The sequence below is a fragment of the Corapipo altera genome, unplaced genomic scaffold (assembly GCF_003945725.1).
Source record: "Corapipo altera isolate COAL_440 unplaced genomic scaffold, ASM394572v1 0, whole genome shotgun sequence".
Lineage (NCBI taxonomy): Eukaryota > Metazoa > Chordata > Aves > Passeriformes > Pipridae > Corapipo > Corapipo altera.
This window is the reverse complement of record NW_020884872.1, coordinates 59621392-59642430: the sequence shown is the minus strand read 5'-3', so window position 1 is coordinate 59642430 and position 21039 is coordinate 59621392. Positions and strand designations below refer to the sequence as shown.

Here is a 21039-nt window from a genome sequence, read left to right as displayed (position 1 = left end):
GTATCCTTTTTGTTCCGTAATTTCTTCAATAATCTTATGAAATTTATTCTTTGATAAAATATAAATATACAAGTGTTTGTAGAAGTTAATTAAATTAATTCTCATTTGTAGAATTCTAAGAGCTTTTTTAAGCTTTTATTTAATTAAATAATAATGGATTATAAGCATGCAAATAATCAGTCTCCTAGTAATGATGTGGGGGAGTTACGGAACTATTAAACTCAATAATTGTGAAGGTATGTTGTTATGCTAATTTGTGCCTCCCAAATGAGATGAATAACATATCTGAGGTAGCCATTGTAATCCACCACTGGAGTAGTGGGTGTTTGAAGTCATTAAAGATGCCTTCCTTTAGAGAGAGGAGTGTGGAGCAGTCAGGTAAAGTCTTCTTGGTGTAACTTCTAAGACTGATCAGTGGTGTGGTTGTTTCTTGTGCTGCTAAGGACGGGCAGCCTAGGAAGAGTGCAGGCCATTTCCTTGATATGAACTTTGAAGAGAGGTGGTGAGGATGCCTGACCAGCTGCATTCTTCTAATATGAGAGTTGTGGAGGATAGAGAGCAGACTAATGATTATAGTTAGTAAGACTTTCATAAGGGAAGATGAGACTACATATTTGTCAGTAATTTGAGAGAGTCTGATTTGGAGAAGACTTTATCCTAAGTAAATATTCCTGTTTTAATTTTTCAAAAGGAGTTTGTGAAGGTTGTCATGAAAGGCTCATAAAGCAGGCTTCTATGGAATGATGCTGGTTGTTTCTTCACTCTGGACCTTCATACAGGAATTTTCCTTTAAAAAATGGTGATTTTTCAGAGTTAATTCCCCTTGTGCTGGATATTTTTCCTAATTGGTGGTGGTTATAGCACTGAATAGCAAGAAGAGTTCAGTTGTACTGAACTATTCAGTGCACAAACAGTGAAGGCCACCTGCAAATATGCAGAAGTACTTCACATTTCTGGAGTAAGTTGAGTCATAACAAGTAAAATTGGTTGTAAATGATTTGGAAATCCTAATTTAATGCGGACCTGCTGTGGGCTGTAAGATGGATTGCCTCTAAGATTGGCAGTTTTAGGGATATTTGAGGTTCTGTTAAAAGAGTTTTCTTATGCAGTAGTTGAAAACCACTGAATCCTGGGAAAAGAAAAACGCTGTTATGCCACTGCTCCAGTACATTGCAAGTGTACATTTGCAGTGTTGTGTGCTTTGCTCTTTCCCCTGGTCCTGCTCCCAAGCCTCCTGAGAAGAAGGAGGTAAGTATGAAATTACCAAACAGAAGAACAGAAGATGCAGAAGTTATGAGCAATCTGGAGAAGTGTGGTGGTTTGAGCCACCATAAAAATCCAAAATCCAATTTCCAGGCTTCCCCCACCCTTTCCCACAATTTTATCTCAACAGAGATAAACTTTCTGAAGGGAAAACTTTTAAGCAAGAGGCTTCTGTAGGGGAAAGGGGAAGTGTATATACATTTATTCTACACAATAAATACTGTACAAACTAAAAGCAGCTATATATATAATATTATACACTTCTGTCAGTCCTTTTAAGCTTCTCTTTCAATTTAGTCCAGGAAAAAGCCCTTCAGGGCTGATGGGTACCCAGTCTCTCTCTCATGGGAGTGTTCAGGTTCCCCCACCAACCTCCAACTGTTCGCTGAAGTCTTTTCTTCCTCACGAAGTCCAAGAAGATAGCTCTGAGTCCTTTCTCCTTGGTTCTGTGCCATCTCTGCTGTGTGATTCTCTCTCTCTCAGACTTCGGTTCTGTGCTGCTGTAGTTCAGTCAGCTTATCGTACATACGCCTCCTGGAATCTTCATTCCTCCTCTGAGTTTTTGGTTGCCCTCTGTTTAAATCACTGCAAGGACATCCTCCGGGCCTGTCTCAGGTCCATCTCCAATTTCACCTGGGGTTATCTCCCTGGCACCGGGCTGCATTCCGCCCGTCCACTTGGCTCCGCTCCAATGCTGAGCCTCTCCTCCACTTTACAGTGAGAGGAATAAAAGAAGGCCCCCCTCTGCAGTCTAACTGCAAAAGGTGGTGGGGGGAAAGAGGGCTTGGCTGCAAGGCCTGCCTCTCTCTCTGCCACTTACCTTATGTTGTGAGTCTCTTTCCTCACAACAAACACACTGCCTCCAACAGTGATGCCTCCAACCCTGGCTTAGGCAGAGTTGTGGGCCACAGGGCCCCCTCTCCCCTGGAGGGGAAAGGAAGGGGCCCTGCTACTCCTGGCTTTCTCTCTCTCTCTCACACACACACACACACACACACACACAGCAGCAGACACAACAGCAGCCAGACAGACTGATTGCCAACAACTTCCACCCGGTTGTGTATATCTGATTTTTCAGCAGGAGTGAACAAGACAAGCGGTGATTGGCCCTCCAAGGAAAACTGCCCTGGCACCAAATCACCTGTAGGCCCCCCAGCTCCTGGGGGGGGGGGGGGCGATCTCAAAATAAGACAAAAAAAAAAGGGGGGTCTTACCTATGTTCAAGCTATCATGCTTACTTTTTATTTTGGTAGAAATAGTGGCTGCAGAGTAGCAGGCTCTCACAAAAAGTTCTTAGCAAAAAGGTAGTTATACTGTGGAACTCTTTGCTGCATGATGTATTAGCTAAGAAGAGGTTTGGATGCCACAGGGGATGTGTGTGGGCAACTGCTTTTTTTGTGTGTGTAAAGGTACACCCTTTACACACACAAATCAGAGGATTGGTGAGATACAAATAGCTGGAGGCTGAACATTCTGTAAGAACTGCAACAATGCACTTCTTGCTCATAAGGGTCTGTTTATGCATCCAGCACTTGTATCTTACCAGGTGGGTCTGATCTTTCTGGACAAATCTGTATAATTCATGCAACTTTTTGTCTGAATCACTGTGTAATTGAGTATGGGATGTTGAGATGAAATTGGAAGTTTACACTGGTAATTGTCTTGAACTTGCTTTAAGATGTCTAAATAAAAGCATAACTTTTAAAGCCTGATGTTTATTTTTGAGTGTATGTATCGAGTCCCACAAAACAGTGCTGATGTTCACGGTTTAATTTACTTAACTGCTCACAGATGCAGTTCCACTAGCTTGTGGAGCCACCTGCTTGGTCTGAGTTCTTGCTAGGCAAATTGCAGTTCATCCCAGGAAATGTGGCAGATGGGTCTCTCCAGTACTTCTACACCAAGTGCAGATTGAAAACTAATGAAAAATATGTGACAGGGTCTAGTTTCTAGTGTTGCTGTTATGCTTTGCAGAGGCACGTGCATGTTCATGAACAGTAGAGAACTCTACTGCCTCAAGTAGTGACAAAGTTACAGATGTTAACTACTCAGAAAGAGCTCTTTCTGCTCTATGTTCTCTTGTTTCTGCCCTTTTGAAGCAAAGGATATTCTAGGGATTCAAGTAGTATTGAGTGTGTGCGCAGCACGAAATTAGGCTTGGTCTTAATTTAGGGCAAGCTTATTGATCATAGCTTCCCCTTTTAAAAGAGGTATCGTTTATAGGGCTTTTAAAGATGTCTATGATAGTAAATATTGAAACAACATTCTCTTATCATACATGTTCTTTCAAATAATAAATACATCAGTTTTATTCTGCCAATAATAAAGAATACAGACAGCAGTGATTACAACTGTTATTGTACATAATGCAGGTGGTGGTGTTTTTGTGTTTTCTGTAGATTTGAACTTAAATAATTGGGAAAAGCTGGTTAAAGGAAACTATTCTGTTGTATACAGAGAATCATGATAGTGAAAGCTTAGATATTACTGTGACATTAGTACTTTGATGAAAATGTTACCACATTTAATACTGGCAGCTTGTTCTGTTTGTACACCACTGTCTGTGATGTGACTCAGCACTGTTCTGCATTGCTAAGTCCCTGAGTCTGGGGAAGAACGATGTGGCCTGTCCATTTTGAGGATTGAAGTGAGAAAGGATATATCTAAGTTGCTTTCCTCTTTTTCTTTCAGCTGATAAGGTTAACAGCTCTTAGCAGCAGATGGTGGGGCTGTCTGTGCATGTGTAATATACCTGTTGGGCATTGTCCTAGTTACAGGGGTTGGGATCAGTTTATCATTGTGTGACTATAACCAAAACTGTATATTCTGCACCCTCTATGTAATTTCTGATAGACTGTTAATAAATGGCTTGTTTGTAGCAGCTGCCCAGGGCACACCTGACACCTCAGGCTACAAGCTGGGTGTTAAAAAATGCTGTGAGGCAGGGGAATGTTTCTTTGTCTTCACACCACTGACTCAGCTGAGATAACTCCCCTCTAGGGAGGCATTGCACCTTCACACCCAGCCTGAGGGGTCATCTCTGCTATTGGGCCATATTGGACTGGCATTATAGGCAGCTGCAATGACCTAGACCATCAAAGATTCCAAAAATATCCCATGACTCACAGAGTTAAATCACTCATACTGAAACTCCCTGTCCTGGGCATTCCCACCTGAATTTGAGCATATATAAACTTTGGGATTTGGGACTTCTGGTACCACTTGTCGGATCAAGACGAGGACCAAAACTCCAACAGGAATGCGACTCCGACTCTCGACAGGACTGCAGTCATTACCTCAACAGAACGCCGACCATCATCCAAACCAACAGATTTTCCTTTCCTTTTGCTCTGCACCCACGGGGGCCACGTGGTTCTCAGCACAGGGGCTAAGAAACACTGTTCTGTTCTTGTCCCAGGGTGCTGGGTTATCCATCTGTCTTCGGGGGTTCAAACCAAGTTTTCTCTGTATAATTGTATTTATGTTACTCTTTTTAGTAAATTGTAACTCTGTTTTGTAATCTCTCGAGTTGGGTTCATTTCTCCTGCCAATTTACTTTTAAACCAGCCCAGGCATGGGAAATGGGTGGAAGAACATGTTGTTACACTGGAAGTGTTGTCCTGGGACTACAAGTCTAAGATGCTGTGGGAGGGCTTTTTTGGCCTTCATGAGCTGAAGCCCCTTCCAGCTGATAGTTGTTTTTATTTTTCATTCTCAGAAACATCAGTGAACTGAAATCAGTGTGGAGAGGATTGCTGTTTGGGAAACATCATCCAGAGGTCCCTAGTCTGTCTCTGGACTTCAGTGGTTATCATGATGCTTTCTTTTCCTGTATCAGTATTATATAGTACCCATATATTTTGTGATATGAGAAGCATTTCCAACATGCCAAACTCTTTCAGAACCTTACCGTATATAGTTCAAACAATTTACTGACAGACCTTGCAATCAAATTGGTGAAAAATTTAGTAATTATTATTTATTAGCGTAGAAACATTATATAGTGAGTTTTGCCTGAAATCTAACAAAGGTACTTGGGCAACTAGTTTTATCAGTGAAAAACATAGATTATCTATTAGGTGCAAATGGCATTGTTTTACAGATGTGCAATAAAACAAGGAAGGCTTTTTAAAAGGTCCCAGTGTTAAATGCCAATTAAGAATACTGACAGTGTGCTGATGTTGCTGTATTGATTGTATTGATTTAATTTTTTTTAAACTACTCTTAGGTGTTGCCACCACCCCCCCCCCCACCAAGTTTTATACCAGAATCTTGGCAACAGGAGTGAAGACACTACCTGGCAAGAAGAATGTTGAAACTTTCAAGTGCTGAGAGGTCTGCAAGCAGGATTATATGGAAGTACAGTAGCATGGAAGATTAACTTAAAGGAGTCTTATGAGGAGTGGCTGAGGGAGCTGGGTCTGTTTTACCTGGAGAAAAGGAGGCTCAGGGGTGACTCTATGGCAACCTGAAAGGAGACTGCAGTCAGGTGCAGGTCGGTCTTTTCTCCCAGGAAATAAGTGATGTGACGAGGGGAAATGGTCTCAAGATGCACCAGGGAAGGTTTATATTGGATATGAGGAAAAATTTCTTCACTGAAAGGGTCATTTAGCATTGGAAGAGGCTGCCCAGGGAAGTAGTTGAGTCACCAACCCTGGAGGTACTTACAAGGCACGTAGATGTGTCATTTAGAGACATGGTTGGTGGACTTGGCAGTTTGACTTGGTGATTTAGAAGTCTTTTCCGACCTAATATTCCTATTCTATATTCTTCTAATAAAGCTTGAAGCTGTATTTATTCAGCCATGTAAAAAGCAGTTAAACCAGTTGAAAGTCCTACTTTTCACACTACTGGTTCTGATGTTGCAGCACATTTCTGGCAAGGCAGCCTATTGATGTGCAGACCTATATGAATAGAATGTGAGCTGTACAGGAGGATCTGAGAATAGTGTTAAAATGTTGGCAATGGTTTGGATTTTGTGTTTGATAAGTTCTTGTCAGGAGACAGCAAAACCAATTTTTAAATTGTGGTATTGTTTTTAAAGAAATTGTACATTGGCTTGGAATGGACCTTTCAAGGCCATCTTGTTCAACCCCTCTGCCATAAACAGTGACATGTTTAACTAAATCAGGTTGCTGAGAGCTCCTTGAATGTTTCTAGGGAGGAGACATATGTAACTCCTCTGGGCAACCTGTCCAGTGTTTCACGATCCATATTGTAAAATATTTCTTTCTTATGTTTTGTCTGAATTGACTGTCTTTTAGTGTAGAAACATCACCCCTTGTCCTGTCACAAGAGGCCCTGTTAAAAAGTTGTCCCTGTCTTTCTTATAAGCCCCCTTTACACTTGCTCACCATGAGACAAGTCAGTGGAAAATTTGGATTGACCCTCTTCACTGCAGCTTTGTTAGTCACAGACCATCTTAAATAATTTAAAATTAGTAAAACATTTAAGTTGGTCAAGGAAGCCTGAGTGCTGTGTTTAACACTGCTGTTTGGTTTGATGTGATAGCTGTCCTCATTCTTTGAATGGGATACCACCTTTTATCCAGCCTTCACATGAAAATGATTTATGAAATGTCATTTCAGTACATTCAGGGGCAGTAGTACATTCAGGGCCATGAAGTGAGGAAGGGTTGCTGCAGTCTCTGAGTAGCTAGTTGAGATTTTTTTATTTTGTTAGAGGACTTCTCAGAAGTGAGTGTTAATATCTCAGGACCATAATGAGATGTTCTTCAGCCACAAAATTGCCAAACTGTGTTTTAAACTATGGCTTCAGTATGTGAAACAGGGAGCTGTTCTCTAAATGCAAGGCCTTTCTTGAAGTAGCAAATGCTTTGTCTAGGGAGATGTAGTTCGTAAAAGAATCTCTTTATTAACCTGATGTTATAAACAGTTCCACTTAATGTACATGTGAATAACATGTGACTGAATAGTGATATGTGAAGTCCTGTTTTATAAGTGATGTTAGTGAGTGATTCAGATCCCTGATTCTGTTTATATTTAGTAGACAAAGGGGGGTTTGTCTGTTTGAAGGGTGGAAGTGTTTATGTCCTTAAAAAAATGACATCATGCAAAAAAATAAATTAGAATTTGTGACTGGCAGTTCCTTAAGTAGAAGCAGCAAAGCACTGTAATACAGGAATAAAGTTTCTTCTTTAGTTTCTTGTAAAGTTTTTCTGTTTTATTCTTGTTACTATTACTTTTTACCTTTACAGTCATAGTTACTTCTTGGATGCAATTCCTATTTGACATCTTTGTAGAGGCACTTGATACTCCCCTGAAAGTACAAAAATTATGTGTAGCTTAATTGTATGGCAAAGTATGCATGTAGATGATATCTTCGAGTTGGTGTTGAGAAAGGAAATAAATAATTATGAGATTTTTGCCAGAGGGGGTAACATCCTTCCAGGAGCATCTGGTAGCAAGAGTTCTGGATAACACTTTGGCCTTGCCAAAATCTCCTTTTGAGGTTTCAAGTGTGTAAACATTCATGATTTGGCTTTAGTTTTAGCAGGAAATGATTGCCATAAAAGGGTGATGGAGAGCATCACATAAAGGTAGTTTAAAAATACAAACAACAAAAAAAGCCAACCCAGCATGTTAGCTTGAGCTTTTACTAAACCAAAGACTTAATGTAGTAGAACAGATACTAGTGCATACATTTTAGCTACATTTGCCCTGATTACTAAAAAGACTTGAGAACATGTATGGAGACACCAGGCTTCTCATCTCTGAAATACCCATCTGTACTACAAAACGAGATAGTATCATATACCATTTAACTCTGGTCTCCTGTAAACAAATTGCAGATGGAGCATAGTGTGCTCATCTGTAGTTTTTTGACAGACAGAAGTTTGAAAGTAGTCCATTCATGAGGTTTGGATGCTTTAAGAGCTTGTCCATGTAACTGAATCTGTCAGCCTTTCAGGGTGTGCATGTGTGTAGGTATATATGATGAAAGACAAATAATTTGTATTGCTGAGCAAAGCCCTTTTGTATTGGTATACTTTTAAGCTAATGTATTGTTATAAATACAGAACTTATTTCCAAATGCATGTGCATATATGTATTTGGAGGCACTGGGGCTAGTAAGTCACCTTTTGATTAACCAGCAAGACTTGACCGATAAGCATGGAATGCACAAAGTTGTATTTCATACTCCTTACGTTTCTGTAGTCAGACTGTCTTTTGACAAGCAGGTGGTCAAGAAATGCTTTGTGTCTGGTTTTGGGCTAAACTGTTTATTGACAAGCACTATGAGTACAAGTATATTCTTATGAGTCTGAGGAAACTAGGATTATTTAGCCTGGAGAAGAGGAGGCTTGGGGATGACCTTATGACGCTCTACAGCTACCTGAAAGGAGGCTGTAGCAAAGTGGAGATCAGCCTCTTCTCCAGGTAACAAGAGACAGGACAAGACAGATATGGTCTCAGATTGCACCGAGTGAGGTTGACTGAATATGAGGAAAAATTTCTTCACTTGAATTGGTTCTCCAGCATTGGAAGAGGCTGCCCAGGGAAGCAGTTGAGTCACCAACCCTGCAGGTATTTACAAGGCATGTTAGATGTGGCGTTTAGGGATATAGTTTAGTGGTGAACTTGGCAATACTGGGTTAAAGGTTGGACTTGATGATCTTAGAGGTCTTTTCTCAACCTAAACAAAGTATGCTGGTTGTCTTACCAGCAAGCCAAAAAACCTGTGAATATTGAACTTAGTCTTCCTCTCAATGTGGAGTGCATTTATTTCTCTCTCCCATTCATCTACTGGGCTTTGGAAAATGTGATTTTGTCTGTTCTCCAAAAATCACATTTGTCTATAATTATCTTAAATTCAGTGCCTGAAACTGAATTCTATTGGATAAAAATGTCAGAACAAGGATAATGGATCTATTTTAAGTGCACACTTGACTCAAATAGCTTCTGGTTAAGCACTGCTGTATATTTGGAGTTTCACTCAACTTGCAAGAGTTGCAGAATTGTGATCAATGTTCACTATTCTGTTATTTTTAGGCTTACCTGTTTAGAAAGCGTAGTTGGAGCATTCTTGCTATTTTCCTAGGATTCTTTAAAAAATTGTATTAAGCAGCTTATGTTAACAAAGCAAGTAGATGAATGGGAAAATTTGACCTTCTCCTAGAAGGGACTCCAAGTTTTGCCACAACTGGCATTATTTCAGATAAGGTGTGGAAGCTAGTTCTCAGTTAAAAAAAAATCTCAAAGCTCTTCTGTTGCTTTTGTTTAGATGTTAATTCCCACAGTATAACTATTTGCCTTTAATGGGAACCCTGTGGCCATCCTGCCATAAGTCAGTCAGGCAGAGCAACCTGATCTACTATCAAAGTTAGCTCTCTCTCTCTTTTTTTTTTTTTTTATTTTTTGAGAGGTGGTTTTGATGACCTCCAAGGGTTCCTGCTGACCTAAATTATTCTATGATTTGTTTTGCACTTGGTCATGGTTAACTGCAGGTGTCTTGAGTTTCAGGCAACAAGAACTTAAAAACTGTCTGCAGTTAAGCCCTTCCTCACAGATTGGAGGGGGACCCTTGTTTTGTCACCTTAGCTGATTACTCAAAAGTGAGCCCAGGCGTGTTTCTGTTGCTTGTGCCCAGAAAGCAATGTAATGATCTGTTCTGACTGCAAAGGAGTTACTACACTCCGTGTTAATTTAACACAGATTTTACTTCTGTCCTGGAAGATTGATGGAGTGGGAATGATCGATGAGAGACTGTTAAAACACTTAAGCACATAACTGCAATGACATAGTTTCTCCTGAGAATAGCTGTCTAAATTACAGCAGGACAATACTTCTTATTAACTGAAAATGGTGCCAAGCTAAACCTGGTTTGGTGGTTTTCCTGCAGTTAAAAATCTTAAGTGACCTTACATCATTTTCATGTTTGTTGATACAAGCCTGCCTTTAACTGGTTTAAATAATTTGTTTTATTGATCTACTGTAGTGATCAGTAGTTGATTTAAATTACTAGAACCTTATTGACTTAAGTAATATCTTTCTAAAGAAGAAAAGGGACTCGGGTTCGCATGTTTTGTTTCTTCTATATGTTTCCACAGTTGAACCACATTGTTTGCCAGTTTACCTAGTAATTAGGTAAATGGTATTCTAAGTAAATATAAAAGTAACCCTTAGCTGTACTATTCCAGCTAGGTAGAAACTAGATATTTTATTTTTTTTTAATAACCTGGTAAATTCTCCCACCCTGATATCTATGTAGAGATTTCAGAGGTTATGATTGGTCTATCCTAGTTCAGTTTTCACTCCTCTTTCCAAAAGTCTATATTGGCAACTAGGAAAGTCTTCTGTCTTATTTCTTGCTCTGGGAGGTGACTAGGCCAGGGAAATGGGATGCTGAAAGGAGTGTCTAGACTCTTTAAGACTTAACTCTTCTCAAAAGTCCTCTTGAGTCAAGATTTCTAGCTTGGCTCTCCGTTTTAAGAATTTCTAAATCGAAGTAGACGTTGCTACTTCCCTTTATTTCTGTTGAAAAGGAATTACTGGTTTTTTAATAAAAAAGTAGACCGTGAGGTAGAATATTGGCTGCATGTTCTGAGTGCTGAACAAAGGCAATGTGATATGAATGGCCATATTTGACTAGAGCTTGTTGGTGATCTGATCCCCATTACCTTGCTGAATGAACGGCTGCATTTGTAATAGTGTGTTAAGGTACTCTGGCTTTAAACACATTTCAGTGATTGTATTTCACCTCTTTTACAGAAATGTTACGAACAAAAACAGTACAAAAATGGACTCAAGTTCTGCAAGATGATCCTCTCTAACCCAAAATTTGCTGAACATGGAGGTAACTGCAGACTCAAGATTTGTTTTTTTTCTCCTGTCATGAGCTTAAATGTATAATCAGTCTATTTCATGCTAATACGAAAGAAAGGAGCTTGTTGCAGGGTGTGATTCTGTCCTTATGACTGAATAATTGCTCGGGATTTTCAGTCTTTGTGTATTCAGACCAAGTTTCCGCTGTAGCTCAATCAAAAACTCCTAGCAGTGGGATGTTAAAGATCAAAATATATGGTGGAAGCACACTTCAGTGGAGCTTCCAATTAAGTTGCCTTTCTAGGTTTCTGGGTCAGAATGCTAGTGTGGGTTTTTCTTATGTTCCTATTTAAGGCAAGCCCAGCCTTTTTTTGGATACTGCATGAAGGTGTTCTGCCAATAAATTAAAAATCTGCCTTTTTTTTCCTCAAGTTCATACTCTTAAATTTCCTGTGCTGCATACAAATTACTACTTATATGGAGCAGAGTTAAGTGTAACACTGTTACTCGTAAGACTTGAAGCTGAAGACAGAATCTAGAGATCCTGTTCTGATAAGTATTGTGGGAAACAGGGCAGCAAAATCTTACTTCTATTTACATCCTCAGTAAGCTTCTCTAGTCTTACTGTATTACAGGTTTCTGTTACAGGGTTCAGACAGTCTTTCCTTCTGATGCAGGGAAAGTTTTCTTGGGTTTTTTATGTTGAAGCAACCAAACTGAGTGTATCTGTACTGTATCAATAAAATTGTTTTCCTATTTGATGTTGTCAAATCTTGGCAAAATGTTTGACTAGTCCTTTTCATGCTTCCATCAATGTCTGCTGTTTCTTTGTCTTCATTAATTCCCTAGAGATAAAAGTTTTGATGCCTCAAAGCTAGGTTGCTTTGTCCAGCTCTGACCTGATATGTTCCTCTCTACTAGCACTTGTGTTTTTGTAACATCTCTGTACACAGATCTGTCTTTCCTGCTCTTGCTGCCTCTTAAACTTTTCCAGGACAACTAGCTGCCTTGGCAATCCGTGTACTACTTGGGCTCTGAGCCACTAATGGCTTTGAAGTTTGGGATTAAAGCCTGGAATGAACAGCTGAAGCAGAACTAAGCCAGTGAAATGATCTGATGGAAAGCTGCACTGTTGTCACACTTAGCTTCAGAGACTAGGAATTTCAAAAGTTTAGTGAGAAGGTGGCAAACAGATGGATTGCTGTGGCTGGGCAGTTATCTCTTTGGTGTGGGAAGGCAGGACTACCTTGGCCCTCTTCCCACAGTGGGGATATTCTTTTTTAAGCTTCTTGATATTGTCTGGAAGATATCGTTCTGTCTTTCTCTGTTCTTACAGCATGGATGGAGCACAAAAAAGCTCCACATGACTCATTTTGGGTCATCGTTCACTTTAGGTGCATTTTTACAGAAAAAATGTTAAACAGGTCTATCAATAAAACCTCAAACTGCTGTTACAGCTGACCTTGAGATCATGGGCTGTTGCCATTAATACTGAGGAAAAGGTTGCAGTTGGAGGAAAACCAGAGTACCGTGATGAAAAGGTGACTAATCTTCTGGCAGGGGCCAAAACAAGTGATCTCTTATTTAACAAAAAAACTGAAATGTGAATCTGGAACAACTGTCAGGCATAATGCATGCATTACATGCAACTTGCTTCCCACTGTGTGCCTTGAAGAATGGGGGAAGAGCGAGAGCAGTAGTCGTATGAATGTATTATTTGAAATCTTGTGCCTCTCAAAATGTTGATAAAAATGCTGTTACATTGAGAAGGTCTCTTAGATCCCAAATATGATAGCAGAAAATAATCTTCCCTTAACTAATGCTTTGTAAGCAGTCTGTTACAGTGGAGCTGATGACAGATTTGTTCATTATGGTATGACACAGCCTAATGAATTTTTTTTTTTCTTAGTCTGCCTATCTGGAACTTAAACGCACATTCAGAAGCTCTCTAAATTTGCTTCAGCTTATTGTTAACTCCCTTAAAACCAATTAGATGTTTCTTTAAATTAATAAAAGTTTATGTTGTCTGTGTTCATCACATCTGTATGGTGCTCTGCAGTGGTCTTTAAGACTCATTTCAAGAAAGGAAATGCTTCCATCCAGCTGTCTTCAGCTGTGCTAGGCTGCTGTCCTGTTCTAAATTTATATTTTAATGGGGAACTTCACTGTGTAAAAACTTCAAAGGATATCTTCCCTGTGAAATTGACATATGGGGAGTCAGAAACATAAGTATATAATGCTTCTTACAGAGACGCTCGCAATGAAAGGACTGACCTTGAACTGCTTAGGGAAGAAGGAAGAAGCGTATGAATTTGTTCGTAAAGGACTTCGTAATGATGTAAAGAGTCATGTCTGTATCCTTTGCAGTACAAAACCTGATCTTTTGGCTATGACATACTGAGATGTTGAGATTGTGACAAAGACTTCTGATGCACAGAAATGCTGATTTCTCTTTGCCAATGTATAAAGTGGAGCTCTCTAAAATCTGGAGTCTAATTGAGGTTATAGATAGGCAAGAGAGAAAAAGTAGTACTTGTGCACCAATTGTATTGCTAGAATGAAACACTTCTGTGAGTAAGAATTTGTACTGTAATTGCAGTTTTAAACAATGAATCTCTAGCAATAACTCTTATGGTCTTGTGGAGTTTGGATAATTTAATTTGTATAACAATGCTCAGGGGTTTGTGAATGTGACTTAACAAATTATTTGGAAGCATTTAATATTTTAAAATGTGTCAGTTAAGTCTGGCTGCAGTAGTCAAACTGCATTTATCAGGGTGCTGATTTTCAAGGAAGATGTCAAGTTGTTTGGACTGTAACACAAATACATGACAGTTACTTTGTGAACACTGTAAATGTATCTTCCTTAATGTGCATTAGGTTGGCACGTCTATGGTCTTTTGCAGCGTTCAGATAAGAAATATGATGAAGCCATCAAGTGTTATCGGAATGCACTCAAACTAGATAAAGATAATCTACAGATCTTGAGAGATCTTTCTCTGTTGCAGATTCAGATGAGGGATTTAGAAGGATATAGAGTAAGTATTCTCTTTGAATTATTATTTATTGCTGTTAGCCTTCCCTCGTTGTTCTCTTTCATTATGAAGTCTTTTATTGTTGCTCCTTTTTTTCTGTTTCAAAAGTGTTTTAAGCTATTGTTTAGGAAAGCATGAAAACATATTGCAGCAGAACTCCAGATAATGTTGAGAACAGCAATAGAAATAGTTGTTCTGTGAATTTGATTTGTGGATCACCTTGTAAAACTAGTTCTCAACTCATTTTTCACTCAAAAAGAAAAAAGGGATGAGAGATTAGCAAGTAGGAGTACTTTACTGTGCTAATGTGAAGTACTTCGAAGGGTGTTTTGGGTGCGTATACTGAGGTGGTTTTTGTGAGAAATAGACTATCATGTTTCTTCTGAGTATGTGGGTAACTTGGCCCATGATGGCTGATTTCTTGAATCCCAGTGTTGTTTATTATCATAACTAAAATGTTAATATTTGTCTAAAAACAGAGTTAGTAATTTCAAAATAGCTGAACTGATTTGGCTGTTTCGTGGGAAGTAGAGGACTGGACTCTGGGCTTGGCATTAGTTGGTCTCCCTACTGAGGATGTTGAATTTGTTAATGCAAAGGGAAAAAGGGAAGAGCTGACTTAAGGATATGATTTGACTCAGGAAGAGGTTCTAAGAACTGCTGCAGCAGTATGAGGACCATGTGCCTAGGCATGAGGAGAGTGGGACTGCTCTTTCAGTGCCAGTGAGCTTGTGCTTTCTAATGGAAACTGCTCTTTGAGATTTTAATGCTCTATTTCTGGAAATAATTTAGGCCCTTAAGAATTGTTCTTGAAAATGACACCTTTTGTGTCCCAACAAACAGAGTTTATGCTTTGTGCCATGATTCCTATATTTAGAATGTATCTCCCAGATTTATAAGACAGAAACTTGCTGCTTTTCCTCATGCTGTTAGAATTTAAAAAATTTCCTAGGGCTTTTAAAGGTTCTTTTAAAATATGAACTGTACTGGTGGTAAACCATGATGAATGTGTAGTAACTCTGTTTAGACATCTTGTTTTAAAATTGCTTTTCCTTTACTGAAGGAGACAAGATACCAGCTGCTTCAACTGCGCCCCACACAACGGGCTTCCTGGATTGGATATGCCATTGCATACCACTTACTGAAAGATTATGATATGGCCTTAAAATTACTTGAAGAGTTTAGGAAAACCCAGCAGGTAAGAATTCCTGTTGTGGAAAGATCACTTTTTGTATAAGTGAATCAGTGTGTAATCAGAAAGAATCTGAGGAATTATTTCTTCATAATTAGAAATCAGTTATGAATCAGGAAGCAGGTTTTTATTTGTGGAGCTTTCTGCTTTGAGCAGAAAGGTTCCAGGAGCTTAGCAGCTGATATAAATTATACAGGAATACTCTTCCGCCCTTTCAATAGATTGTTAGGGTTGAAGATACAAGAGTAGACTCACGTGGAGTAACTGAGTAACTTAATGTTTGTGAGGCTTGTAGCTAAAGAAAACCTGTGATGACCCTGCCCCTTTACAGTAGATGAAACTACAGAAAATACTGTTTAATATTGGATGTGCTCATTTGCCCTTTCTCTTACCATAGTCTGGATGCTGTTATAGCTCTGCAAAGAATATGAAAAACTTTCATTGGTTTTTATGCATCTGTATATAATACACTTTAAACCAGTGCTTGGTTTCAAAGCAACATGAAAGTATAGCTGAAAATTTGGTGTTAATGGAACATGGAATAAATCAAATGGTAGAAATACTAAAGTCACTGAGTGTAACCTTTTGTAAGGCAGAGATTATTCCCTTGTTGTGTTACTGGTAATGCAGAGCTATAAAGTCTGAATTAGCAGAACAGAGTGAATGGGTTGATTATTCTGTAACATGGAAAGAAAAAAAATGTGTTTATAGCTGCATTCAGCTGGGGAGGCATCCTGGAAGCATTTTATAAAAATACTGAGGTATTACCTGATCTATAGATTGAGATTTTTGTTCTGAAAAACCCACATATCCTTTCTGAGTTGTTATATGTTGGATTAACTGTAAGAAAGAAAATAAATTGCTAGAATAGGCTAGTGTTTGTCTTAATCATGTATCATAGTCAAACAAAGGATGTTGCAAGCCAGGTGTATGTAGCTTGATATTTCAGAAGAGCTGTAACTTCAGTATTGAGTAAACACTGAAAGCAGTAAGTTTAAATCAAAATTGGGTCATCTATTATGAGTAGTTGGCAACCAAAAAGTCATGGTTCTCAAATGAGTCAGCAGAGCCCAATCTGAGTTTAGTGTCAAAATGACTGTTCGAATTAGGATATATAATAGATGGAAAAACTGCAAATGTAGTATGAGAAATTGAGGTTCTTTCAAGGACTAAGAGGACTTGATAGTGGTATTGGTCCCTTGGAGAAAATGGAAGTGATACTGTTAGTGTTGTTGTCTTTTCTCAAAGGTTGTGTGTAAATATGCTTGTTTGGGGGCAGTCGTAATACACTGTTCAGTCTATTGACTAAGCCAGATTTAAATACCATCTGCTATAGATGAACATTTTAAATCAGTTGAGTGTGCTGTGCAAGTTACCACAATCTCAAATCTCACCCTAAACCAAAGAAATCCTGAGAAGATCTCAAGCTGTCATGCGACTTTCTGATGAAACTGGAGATATTTGGGAATTCCCATAAATAGGAAGATTGCTTATACATGAACAATGAGCTGGTTTAATTATTGATTAGCATCATATCAGACATAGGCAAGTGGTGGAAAAGCTGCTTAAGCATTGAAGGCCAGAAATGTGCTACATGTGTTGGACAACATAGTTTTATAGAAAATTAGTCCTGTCAAGCATTTCCTCTCTTTTTTAGATTGGTAGAGGCAGTTAAGTGATCAACTTAACTGTCTAAAACACTGAAAATACATATGAAAACATAAGTTTCATTTCTTTTGAAAATAATCTTGTGCTCCCTGATGAGTGCAGGCCCACGTAGAACCCCAAATAATGGAAGAGAGAATCAATGTGTTGGGTCCAGAGCAGTCAGGAGAGACCAAGCAAACTCTCAGCTCAATTTTACCACACTTTGGCTTTTTCACAATAGTCCTCTAATGTACTGGTTTTTCAGTGTCTGGATATTTCAGTTCTGCAGTTAAAATAATTAAGTCCAGGATACTCTACTGATCTTTCAGGAGTTACACTTCTTGCTTATTTTACTTCCCAAATCCGCCCTCTTGCTCTGTACTTTGTATGCACTCAACTCAATAGATGAACTTGTGACTGACTTCATAGAATATTGTATGTAACTGTAATAAAAGGGTGATGGTGTTCAAGGTTTAAAAGGATGGTTGAAAGACTGAAGGACAGCAAGTGGGAGTCTTCAGCAAACCGATGTTTTGAGGAGTTTTATGGCATTCTGTATTAAACCTAGTACTGTTTACCATTCATGTTAATGAATAGAGAAGGAAATGTGACATGCTATGTAAAATGCGGCTGTCATAGTAATTGGTAAATAATGGTGATGTACAGTGATCATATTTATTTACTTGAATTACTCAGACAGCTGAGTCCATTCATGTGTGAATTAAAACAACCAAAGTGAAACAGTAGAAGTAAGAAAAAAAAAATGGAGGAACTGTCATTTTAGTGATTGTGGGTGAATATCTGAAGATGCAGTATTACAAAATAATGAAGGTAGTCTAGCTACAAGTTCTTGCCAAAACCAGCAATCGGACTTTTTCCTGTGTGCTTGCACTTCCTTGTGCAGCACTGGTTGACTTGTGGAGAGCTGGTTCAGGAAGTTAGTGACAGAAAAATAATCACTCTTTTGAAGGATTGATTGGCTGAACCGAACAACTATGAGGTGAGAGGGGAAAGAGGAAGGGGAATAATAGAGGGAAGTGAACTGCCTTTGTTGATCCAGGCTGCAGTTAGATTGACTTAGCTTATTGCAAAATTGTCTCTCAGGGCAAGCTTATGGGTGAAAGCAAAATACACCTTTATTTCTGAGAAGCAGAGATTTTCTCTAAAGCATGCATTACTGAGAGATAAAGACTTACTGATGAGCCTGTTGTCAAAAAAGTTAGAAAATTAAAAGAACAATATGGCAAGATAAGAGGACTAGAGAAAAAGCTGTCTGTGAAGGGCAGAGATTCTCTTTGGTTACTGTAAGCAGAAAAAACCTAGGTGATTTTAGTACAGATTGGATGCTGGGTTTGGGAAGAAAGACAGGAAGCTTGCGTGACAGGGAAGATGGAGTAGTGTAAGGAAGTCGATTAACAAATTGAAGTGATAAATTGCTTTTTATTGTGGACAATTTTGTTCTAGTGGCTGAGTTATCACTGGAAATGGTGAATTTTCTGTCTCTTAGTATCAGTGTTGCCTGTCATCTGAAAACTGTAAGTTGGCCAGATGCACAAAAAAGGGTTATGAGGTTGAAGACAGATATCACTGCAGGAAGTGTAACAGCTTGTGCTGTCCCAAGGTAAATTAAATGACTTAAGAGTCACTTCAGAATTTAAATTTTGGGAACCAAGGTGTAAAACAACTATGAAATTTGTTTTACTGTTGTATGTCCCATTTTTCCTTTCTTCTTTTCCAGAACAAAATTTTTATTCTTAATTTTTATTTTATTCCTAATTTCTGCATCAGGCCCACAAATACAGATATGGACAGAAAACCTCTGGAGTTTTGGGGGTCTGCTCTTAGGTATGTTTTGGCTGCATCTTGTCACATTCTTTCAGTGACAGCTATGTTAGGGCATCTACAGTTGTAAAGTTGATTCTTCTTTGGTCCAGGAGGAGAGGAAGAAATTTATTCTGAAATGGCAGAAGTTCAAGTTGGACATCTGTGCAAAAATTATAACTTTTCCAGGGGGATGGATGAGTAAAGCTCTGTTGTGCAGCAATAACAATGATGTGGACAAAACTCTTTATAGAATACCTTAATCTTTATAAGACAATCTGATTATTCAGAGTTAGTACTGGGGTTATTAGCTGCTTGCCTTCTGATGAACTACACATTTAAGCTGTCATTAACCTGATGAGATTTTAAAATTTCTTCAAAACCAGACTTTTCTTAAAATTACTTTTAAAAATAGCTTTCTAAATGAAGCAACAGTAAGTGTAGTATCTTCCTGGTGGATTTGCTCTGTATGTAAGAAGGAGGTAATTTGATTTTTTTTTTTTTCATATTTCATCTTTTTATTAATCCTGCTGAACCAAAACAGCTATGAGGGAGATCAATTTAAAACTGCTTCTTCTATCTTATATATATTTATGTTTTTTGGATTATCTGTTTTGAAAGGCCTAAACCCAATTCATGATATGCCAAAAAGCTGTGCTGCTTGTGGCATTCAGAATTTAGATATGTGTATTGTATTGGAGGAAATGATATTTTCAGGGGGGAAGTGAAGGCAAAAGAACCAAATTGGTGCTTTGAAGTTTTGTTCTGTGGCATTGCAGTAAGGGTAAGCAAGAAGACATGCTTAAATGCTTAATCCCTGTTCCATGTACCAGTTCTGTGAAGCAGTTAAAAATGCTTTCACAGTAACAATGTTTTTTAGTGATTTCCAGTGGGTAATATAGATAAAAATTGAGCAAAGGTGGAAACAGAAATGGAGCTGTAGATAGAGGAGATACACTTTAAGAAGTACGTAGAACTTCATGCTACCCACTCACTACTATGTGCAAGGTATAGTCTTATTCCAATAGCTATCACTTGCTATACTGTATTAGCTTCTAAAAAGGAAGTACTTGAATTATGTTATTTTCAGCCTCCAAACCCATGTTGGTTGTCAGATATAGACATCTTTACAATATTTGATTTAGTTATGCTATCTTTCAGAACACTTGTGTGTAAAAACAAATATTTCTAAAAATGCCCAGTACTGTAAAGTTGCCTCTCAAAATTTGAAAAGCATGTAATCAAAAATATTAAATCCTATAAAATGAATTTATGCTTAGGGAAGGGCTGGAAGTAATGGTTTAGGACACTATCCTTAATGAGAGTGTTCCTTTCAGCCAGTTTAATGTTTTGCTTTTTTTGTTTTGTTTTTGTTTATTAAATTACTTGACTCTGTAGAGGCTGGGGAACAGAAAAGTAGTAGTAAACTGTTCATGACCAATGTGACTTCAAAGTGCTGCTTGCTCAGGAAGAAACAAGTATGTAGTATCATGGGAAAGAATATCATTAATGTTTGTCAGACTCAGCAGCTTCTTACTGATTTTTTTACGTAAAAAATCATGTTAGATTAAAACTGTCTCCTCCTGCAATTCCTATTGACACAGTGCTGTTCATACAGTAAGCTGTTGTATTGACCTGCTGGGCATTGTCTGGAGACCTCTGAAATTCTTGCAATTTACTTACTGTTGGAGAAGTTTTTGAGTATATTAGGGAAGAGCATTTAGTATGAAAAAAATATTTTAACTCTGGCAAGACTTTTCATTGCCAAAATACATTTTAAGGAGTTGATCCCTGAAATGAATGATTTTGAATGTCACCCTGCTTCATTGTCTGTTGTATCACTGCAAGGTGGATGAACCACTAGTTTAACTACAGCCTGTAGAAAGTCCTAGGTATGCAACCAAGAATAGACATCAAAATAATTATCTGTTTCTTGAAAACACTCTGCATGCTTGTGCACTGTAGTTTCTGGGGGATTGAAGTGTAGTACAGAGAACACTTGGTTAGAGAGCAATAGTGTAAATTTCTGATCTGAAAAATTCCCGTTGTCAAGCCGTGGACACTGTTTGGATGGTTCATTGCTTTCGGAAATAGTTTGATCCAGAATTTTGGTATGCTGGAAATAATACTGTGATATCCCAGCCATGTGCTGTAGAACTTAAGTCAGAATTGTTGTGGAGTCCTTCAGAAAAAAAATACTATGAAGATCTTTGCTTTCTCTCATAAAATTCAATAAAATTTCTAAGATTCCAGTTTTTGATTAGCTTACCATAGTGACAGAGAAAAGAGAAATAAA

General features: G+C 38.4%; 1 protein-coding gene across 4 annotated transcripts in view; it reads left to right on the top strand.

Moving 5' to 3' along the window:
• Positions 1-21039, top strand: part of NAA16 (N(alpha)-acetyltransferase 16, NatA auxiliary subunit) — a 65446-nt gene that overhangs the window by 3681 nt on the left and 40726 nt on the right. For all 4 annotated transcript variants that reach the window (XR_003528698.1, XM_027649820.1, XM_027649809.1 and 1 more), the window contains exons 2-5: positions 10995-11079; positions 13298-13402; positions 13929-14086; positions 15147-15281. Coding sequence is in view for 3 of the 4 variants with exons in the window: in XM_027649820.1 (XP_027505621.1) it covers positions 10995-11079; positions 13298-13402; positions 13929-14086; positions 15147-15281 (483 nt within the window). In the remaining variant the exon portion in view is untranslated. The remainder of the gene's footprint in view (positions 1-10994; positions 11080-13297; positions 13403-13928; positions 14087-15146; positions 15282-21039) is intronic.